Source organism: Calliopsis andreniformis, chromosome 12, assembly GCF_051401765.1.
Source record: "Calliopsis andreniformis isolate RMS-2024a chromosome 12, iyCalAndr_principal, whole genome shotgun sequence".
Classification (NCBI taxonomy): Eukaryota; Metazoa; Arthropoda; class Insecta; order Hymenoptera; family Andrenidae; genus Calliopsis; species Calliopsis andreniformis.
In genome coordinates this window covers 2,290,894-2,298,033 of record NC_135073.1, presented here as the reverse complement: position 1 = coordinate 2,298,033, position 7,140 = coordinate 2,290,894, and the positions used below count along the sequence as shown (strand labels likewise).

General features: G+C 29.2%; 2 protein-coding genes across 5 annotated transcripts; one reads left to right on the top strand and one right to left on the bottom strand.

Moving 5' to 3' along the window:
• Positions 1–2,447: 2,447 nt before the first annotated feature.
• LOC143185706 (cilia- and flagella-associated protein 45) lies at positions 2,448–4,365 on the top strand. Its single transcript, XM_076388909.1, has 5 exons — positions 2,448–2,819; positions 2,950–3,335; positions 3,412–3,544; positions 3,617–3,910; positions 4,092–4,365. Exons 1-5 carry the CDS (start codon positions 2,451–2,453, stop codon positions 4,287–4,289), a joined length of 1,380 nt encoding a protein of 459 aa, XP_076245024.1. The 5' UTR covers positions 2,448–2,450; the 3' UTR covers positions 4,290–4,365.
• Nprl2 (Nitrogen permease regulator-like 2) lies at positions 4,331–6,942 on the bottom strand. 4 transcript variants are annotated; one of them, XM_076388910.1, is made up of 9 exons: positions 6,666–6,942; positions 6,467–6,594; positions 6,300–6,391; positions 5,603–5,759; positions 5,417–5,534; positions 5,106–5,340; positions 4,899–5,029; positions 4,659–4,828; positions 4,331–4,581 (listed from the first exon to the last, which is right to left on the bottom strand). In XM_076388910.1, the coding sequence occupies exons 2-9, from the start codon at positions 6,560–6,562 to the stop codon at positions 4,405–4,407; spliced, it is 1,176 nt and encodes a 391-aa protein (XP_076245025.1). In that variant the 5' UTR covers positions 6,563–6,594; positions 6,666–6,942; the 3' UTR covers positions 4,331–4,404. The 4 variants fall into 4 exon arrangements, with proteins under 4 accessions (XP_076245025.1, XP_076245028.1, XP_076245027.1 ...); XM_076388913.1 differs by having other exon boundaries at positions 6,767–6,942; XM_076388912.1 differs by having other exon boundaries at positions 6,812–6,928.
• Positions 6,943–7,140: the final 198 nt, after the last annotated feature.

Genomic DNA, 7,140 nt, shown 5'->3' with positions numbered 1-7,140 from the left:
ATATAGATTTGTTTTCATAAAAAGACCATAAAACCGTAGGAGGAGGGGAAGTGGAGTGGTTTTGAATCTTTTACCCTGGGAGAACAATAATTATCATAGCCACTATCGGGATAGTGATGTCAATCTGTAATTTCTGTAATATCACTTTTAAACCTAGTCACTATAATGAAAACTTACTGATATAACTCGTGTTAGCCGAAAACTGCGGCAACTGCTTTATTGATTATATTATTAGCTGAGAATATTGTCTTCTGACTTTCCTTCTAATTGTAATTATTATTGTGTAGAGTGAAATATAGATATAACTATAGATTATCCATACAGCACAGAGACGTCTTAAAAATCTCTTAAAGACAATCCAGGAAAGTTCTAAAAATGTCCAAAAGACGTCTATAAGACGTCCAGCAGCATAAATCTTTAAGACGTCCAGCAGCGTAAATCTTTAACCTATGTAGTATGCCTTTAAGACGTCTTATGGACGTAAATTTCGGAAGTCTTTCAAATTTGCGCTGTCGGATGTGTTTTAGATATCCGAATTATGTCATAAGACGTTTAGACATAAAATGAACAAAAAACAGACATCTTCAAAACGACGTATGCTATCAGGTATAACCTTTTTTTAACTATCCTTTAATTTCACTTACTATACATAATTAGCTGGCATCGGTAGACGCTTACGAGAAGTCCCCTGGAAAGCATTAAGGGCAATGCTGACCAATGGGAGTTCTCCTGGAACACGAATAATACTTATACTTTTTAAATGTGATACTAATTTTATTGACCAGAGGACACTGTCCAATGATGTTTCACTTTTTCTCCAAATTCATATCAATTAAAGTGCGGGTTATATAGATAGTAATTGCATAATTACTTTCCTATGTCCTAGTTTTTGTGAAAAATAAAAAATATGATTTGACGCTCAGTGCTATCTAAAATATTGAAGAATAATAAACAATAACATTATTTATTGATGGTCGAAGTGATTGTTTAAGAGTAAGACGCTATATTCGTACCATTCGTACTTAAATGTCCACGCATTTAAATCTTAGTGTACTTCTTGATATTCTTTTCTGATTACATTCTGTCTTTGTTATTTGAAACAAATTATAAAATTTAACAATGCAATTAAAAATATACAATAAAAGCTAAATAACCTGCCTCCTATTAGTTATTTATTTACTCACAGAACTAGTCATTATCATCGCACTATTTTAGATTTTTCAATTCATTCATCCATAGTCATTCAAGGTATCAAATATATTTCCTAAATATTTTATAGGAATACAAACATACAAATAATGTACTATATGAATTGTATAAAATGAAATTACAGAACGAAAATAAAAATAAATAAGTAGTGCACTCAACTGAGATTTGAATTCGCGTCCTTTCGAATATGAGCACAGCTTACAATTAGTTAATTCTTTCTCATTTTTCTCAAAAACTAAAGTCTATGGAAAAATAATTGTTTTTCCTTCCCAATTTTTGCCCCTACCATTATCATCGTGAACCTAACCCAGCCATCACTGTGTGCAAACTATGTACCTATGTACGTGTGTATGTACATAGGATATGCATACAATTCATACACTAAATACGAAGTCATACAAAACTCTCAAATGAAATACATATGCAGAAGTAATAAAAAATAAAGTATAATTTTGCTATTAAGTTTCTTTTGTAAATAATAATGTCATCCAATTTTTTTGCGAAATGATTACAGCTTAGGTATATGATATAAATTATTGAACAAACAAACGAAGCAAGCATCAAATATCATTTGTATGTATCTGTTTCACGTTAGTTATTCATATTGTTCCTTTCTAACTAGTTCATTCTAATCTTTACATTATCAATACTTACAATAATAATCAAACTATCTTCTGTGAAGTTATATTAAAAAGGGTTTACAAGATTTTCAAATTCGTCATAAATATTCATTTAGAAAGTAATCATCATAATTATCCATCTCAGACAAGAAGATTTCAATCTTGTCATTCAATAACTTACAGTTTCTATTTGGAAGTGCATAAAGTAGAAAAAACATGTTAAAAACAAATAATGTTTGTACATCATCATTTACTAACATCAAGTGTAGAAAAAATTCAAAATTTGAACCTTGCTCAAATGTGTCACATAATACTTGTACTCGTACTACTGATTGTAAGTCGAGTCACTTGAAACCATGCTGCCCATGTAATAGAAAAGAGGTAATATCAATTTTTATTTTTAACATATTTTAATGTTTTACTCTTCTGCTTTTATTAACTTTTTTTTCTGATATATTTGTAAGATAAGTTTGTTGTACAACTATGTTTTCCTACATTTTTAAAATCATTACTACATATTATCTATTCTAAATCCTTTAACACTACATCAAATGTCAAAATGTATAAAGCTATTCATATAATATCTAGTTACATAAAAGAGAAATGAAATACAGAGGAAGAATGCAAATGACTTCTGGAAAGAAGAAGGTACCGCAAAAATTTCTAAGAAAAGAAGAATATAAGGAAATCAAAGAATTGAGTAGTTCTATGACGAAAGAGGAGCAAGAAGCAGCCCTTAAAGCAGAAGAAGAAGAAAGGCAAAGGCTCATACAGGAAAGTAATAAAAGAAAAGAAGAATTTCGTAAACTGGATATGCAAAGGCCCCAAGAGAAAAGTGCAGAATTAATTGAAATTGAAGAAGAAGCTAGGAAAAGAGCAAACTATATTCTTGAAAGAGCTCGGAACATGAAACTTGAGCAGGAGGAGGAAATTCAGAAGTGCAATAGAATTATATTGGAAACAAAATGCCGTGCTATTCGAGATGCACAGGTAAATAACAAAATAACGAAAATCTGATTACATGAAATATAATATTTGAAAACACAAAGCTATTTTGTTTTATTAAAATAAATAAGTGTAAAAATAGTCGCTAGTACATCAGATGCATACTTTTTCGTAGATCGCAGAAAAAAGATTGATTGAACAAGAATTGGAAGAAGAAGAGCAACGTCTTAATGATATGATGGAAAATGAAAGAAGATGGGCTATTAAGGAGGAACTTAGAAAAGAACAAGAAGTAGCAATTAAAAAACAAGAGTTTGCTAATAGCTTGAAGGATCAAATCAGGGAGAATGAGGAACAGAGAATACTGGAATTTGATAGAAAACAGGAAGAAAGTCGTTTAATTAATTTAAACAACATTGCTTGGCAGCAAGAAGAAATTACAAAACTCGGTAATAAAGAAGCTGAAAATGCAAAGGTTCGACAAGAACTTGCTCAAGGAAATGAACAATTAAAACATTTTAAAGCCATGGAAGAACAGGAAAATAAAATTATTGATCTTAGGTAATCCTCTGGTCTTAGGAATTTTACTGTTAACTTATAATTAAAAATTGACGAATTAACAAAATCTATTCTACAGAATTCAGGAGTATCAACGGTATAAACAAAAACGGGAAGAAAAATTAGCAGAGGAACGTAAATTGGAAAAATTGAAAAAGGAGCAGGAAAAAATAAAAGTAGCACAACAGGCAATGCAAGTGCAGGATCTTCAGGTAATAGATTCTTTAATTTTCTTTTTCTCAATTAAAATTAAACCTCTATATTATCTGTACATATGGTTACAGACACACATTGATGAACTGAATGCTGCAAGGATTCAAGAAGAAGTAGAACGTGAATGGAGACAAAAAGAAAAGGAAGAAGCTCTAAAAAGAGCAGAAGCTCAAAAGTCTCTTTTGGAAGAAAGAGAAAAGCAAATAAATTATAAACGCATAATGCAAGCCATCGAGTTAGAACGAGAGCGACGTGAATTTGAGAAAATTGTGCGTGTTCAGAAAGAAGCTTTCTGTCGAGAACAAAAAGAACTTGAAAAGAAACAACGACAAGCTTTAATTCACAGGAGTGAAATATTAAAACAGGTCTGTTACTATTTCCATAGTACATATATTATATAGCGTAAATTATCTCATAAAGTAACATAAAACTTCTCATTAGTATTAGTTTTATTAAATTGAATTTACTTTTATTTATTATATTTGAATCAATAATCATTTTTCTCTTAAACGATTGATATAACTTGAATACTATTGTTTCCATCAGGTGAATGAAAAAGAAAGAGAACGCATTCAAACAAGGCAAAAGATGTTTGAAGAAGGCCTTGCAATTCGTACAGGAGTAGAAATGCATAAAAAAAGATTACGTGAAGCGATAGAAAGAAAATGTGATGAAATGAAGAATAATAGAGTACCCGAAATGTATATTAATGAAGTAAAAAGAATGGTTGAAAATATCCAATGAATACGATAAATTTACAGCTACATATATCAATGTATCATAAATGAAATTTTGTGAATCAATGTATTTATGTTTAAATTAGAAACTTGTATAACATTTATCACAATTGTAAAAAAAATTACTTCCATAACATTACAACATTCGGATCACGTTCAACGATATCTTCAATATGCGCTGCTGATTGACCCGTAGTACAACAAATCTCATCGAGACTATACGATCCTGTGAAGTACTTGTAAATGGGATTATTCTTCATCTCTTCATTATAAGGAGATCCTGGCACATATATTGGATACTGTAATAAAAAATGAAGTTAATCGAATTTGTATTAAAACAAAAGCATCGATTTTATTGAATTATTGGCATGTAAACCTTATATACTCTTCTAATAAGTCCTTCGATAAGACCAAATTGTATTAATTTCCTCTCATTGATTCTTAAATTTTGTGGATTAAGTCGCTGGCATAAATCCCTCATGCTACTACCATGTGTCATACTTGCGTACATGCGATAAATATCTCTAAGGTATGCAGGTTGCCTAGCTGTAAGATAATTTTCTGTAAAATGTATTTTCCCTTTTATAAACTTTTTTACTAAAAATATAAAACTTACTAAATTTTGAAGTGTATGCTATACACCGTTCTTGTAATTTTGGATTTTCTGTCAATTCTTTTAATTTGGAAGTTGCAGCATAAACATTACTGTATTGAAATATTGGTATCAACGTTACAACTCCATAATAACTAAAATTATATTTTAAAAAATATTAAAATAATTCTGCATTTATAAAACAATTTTATATTTATCGTAAAATCTTACACCAGATTTTGTACGCAGCTTTTAACCAAGTTGTTTTCTACATCTGCTTCGGCTGCTATACGTGCAACATGATTAAACCCATCTATGTAAGGTAGTACTTGCTGAGTAGTCAAATCCCATTGATCACTCTGAAATGCGTCACGATCTTCCAAAAATATTGGTACCTGATGATCAAGAACTGGTTTTGGCTCAGGTGCTAATTTTATGACTTTCAAGTGGGATGTCATTGTCCCTTCTAGTAAAATATTGTATTTTATTCGTACTCTATTTAGAGTACTTATATGTAGTTATTGGTTCTGAAATGATCTTACCTGTTAACGTACACATCTTGTGCAAATTTAGATCCTGCATTACCTGATGAAGCATCTCTGCTAATCTTGTTTTATCATCAGATGCAGATAAAAAACAATTTTCCACTTCAAGAGCCATCTAAGAAATTAAATTAAATCCAGTCTACTGAATAATAAAATAGTTACTGAAATAATATAAGTACTTACCAGAAAATCTGACATCTTCTTAACAACAGGTTCATAGTGTACAGTACGAGCTTCTGCATCACATACAAAACACAAATTGAAGTAAAATGCATTCCTTGCATATTTCTTGTCATCAATTTTTACTGGAAATCCTAAGATCTTATAATCTTTCAATGTTCTACAATAAAATAATAATCTTAGTAAATTTATTTTACATTAATGTTTTAAACCTTTGTACTCCATAATTTTCTATGTGTTGTGTTCTATCAATTCTAACTTAGATTGAGGAGAAAATATAGATATGCAATATAAACTATGTTTTAAAAAATTTAATTCAAAATTTTTCTTATCTATATGTTATATATTCATTACGTTTTGCATATAAAAGTTTTCTATAGTGCAGTATCTCTACAAACAACTGTCTATAAGGAGATCTTACTAAAGAAAAATATAGATTTCTTGTTTTGCACTAAGAATGCTTTAATTGACATATTTTAAATAATCTTAAATAATGTTTTTTTTTTTAATCAAAATCAAAATGAGTTTTTTACAATCATTATTCTTTATCACTAGATAATAATTTTCTTAATTTTGTAAATATAAATACATATGTTTAGTTGTTATTAAACTCTATGTTTAAACTAAATAAATATGAAAGTGTCTCGAATAAAGTCCAATAGAGTCCAAAGGAGCAGAAAGGGTTAGCTACCAAACTTACACTGTTATAGTACTACGCTGTAATTGTGCCTTTGGTATAATGTACACACTAACATTATCAAAAATATCCTTTGAAATAAAATTATCTGGTACCTGAAAAACAATTTTGATTAGCCTCATATATGATAACTTAAAAAATATAATGGATTACATGAAATATTCATTAACCTGGCAAGTAATTTTTGGGCCAACAATAGGATGAAATTCTGAAAAAAATATGCATCTAATGGGATCTTCTTGTCTTTTGTCCTCTGTACCATTCATTATTATTATCAGTCTTATTTACTTGTGCTGTTCTTAAAATCAATAACTTGTAAGTAATAAACATATGCAATAATTATTTAATTTAAAATAAACAATACCATACTATTAATTATGAAACTATTTCTGTTTTATCCTTAAATATTTTCAATAAATTTACTATTTAATAATATAAGCCATATTTATTAGTACAATAACTTAGTGAACCTCTATGGTTAAAAGATTTGAGCGATCAGAACGTATCATATGTACCGAATATTTCTAATTGTGTTTTATTTTATATCACGTATATGTAGGTATAGATAATACTTTTAATCATATAAAATGATTACACTCTAAAATATTAATTTTCGTCATTATCACGTATATACACCTCGCTGAGGCGGCACGTTTACATTATGTTCTGAGTTTTCATTTGTCTCACTGTTTTCAGAGATGGCGCAATTTAAACTGTCATTACGATGTAGAATTCAAAATCTAAAAAACTGCAATTGGTTATATAAGAATTACAGTATTAAGAGATAGATATGAATTTAAAAATGTAAGGAATAGAAGCTGGTATATCATGACTAATTATACAG

Bases quoted from the DNA above. Each gene is read 5' to 3' on its own strand.
- Nprl2 (XM_076388910.1), bottom strand. From the start codon at position 6,562: ATGAATGGTACAGAGGACAAAAGACAAGAAGATCCCATTAGATGCATA. The intron at 5,760-6,299 runs GTAAGTTTGGTA...ATTTTATTGTAG, and splicing joins CAGCGTAGTACTATAACAGT to AACATTGAAAGATTATAAGA. The intron at 5,341-5,416 runs GTAAGATCATTT...ATATTTTACTAG, and splicing joins CAAGATGTGTACGTTAACAG to AAGGGACAATGACATCCCAC.
- LOC143185706 (XM_076388909.1), top strand. From the start codon at position 2,451: ATGCAAATGACTTCTGGAAAGAAGAAGGTACCGCAAAAATTTCTAAGA. The intron at 3,336-3,411 runs GTAATCCTCTGG...TCTATTCTACAG, and splicing joins AATAAAATTATTGATCTTAG to AATTCAGGAGTATCAACGGT. The intron at 3,545-3,616 runs GTAATAGATTCT...ATATGGTTACAG, and splicing joins TGCAAGTGCAGGATCTTCAG to ACACACATTGATGAACTGAA.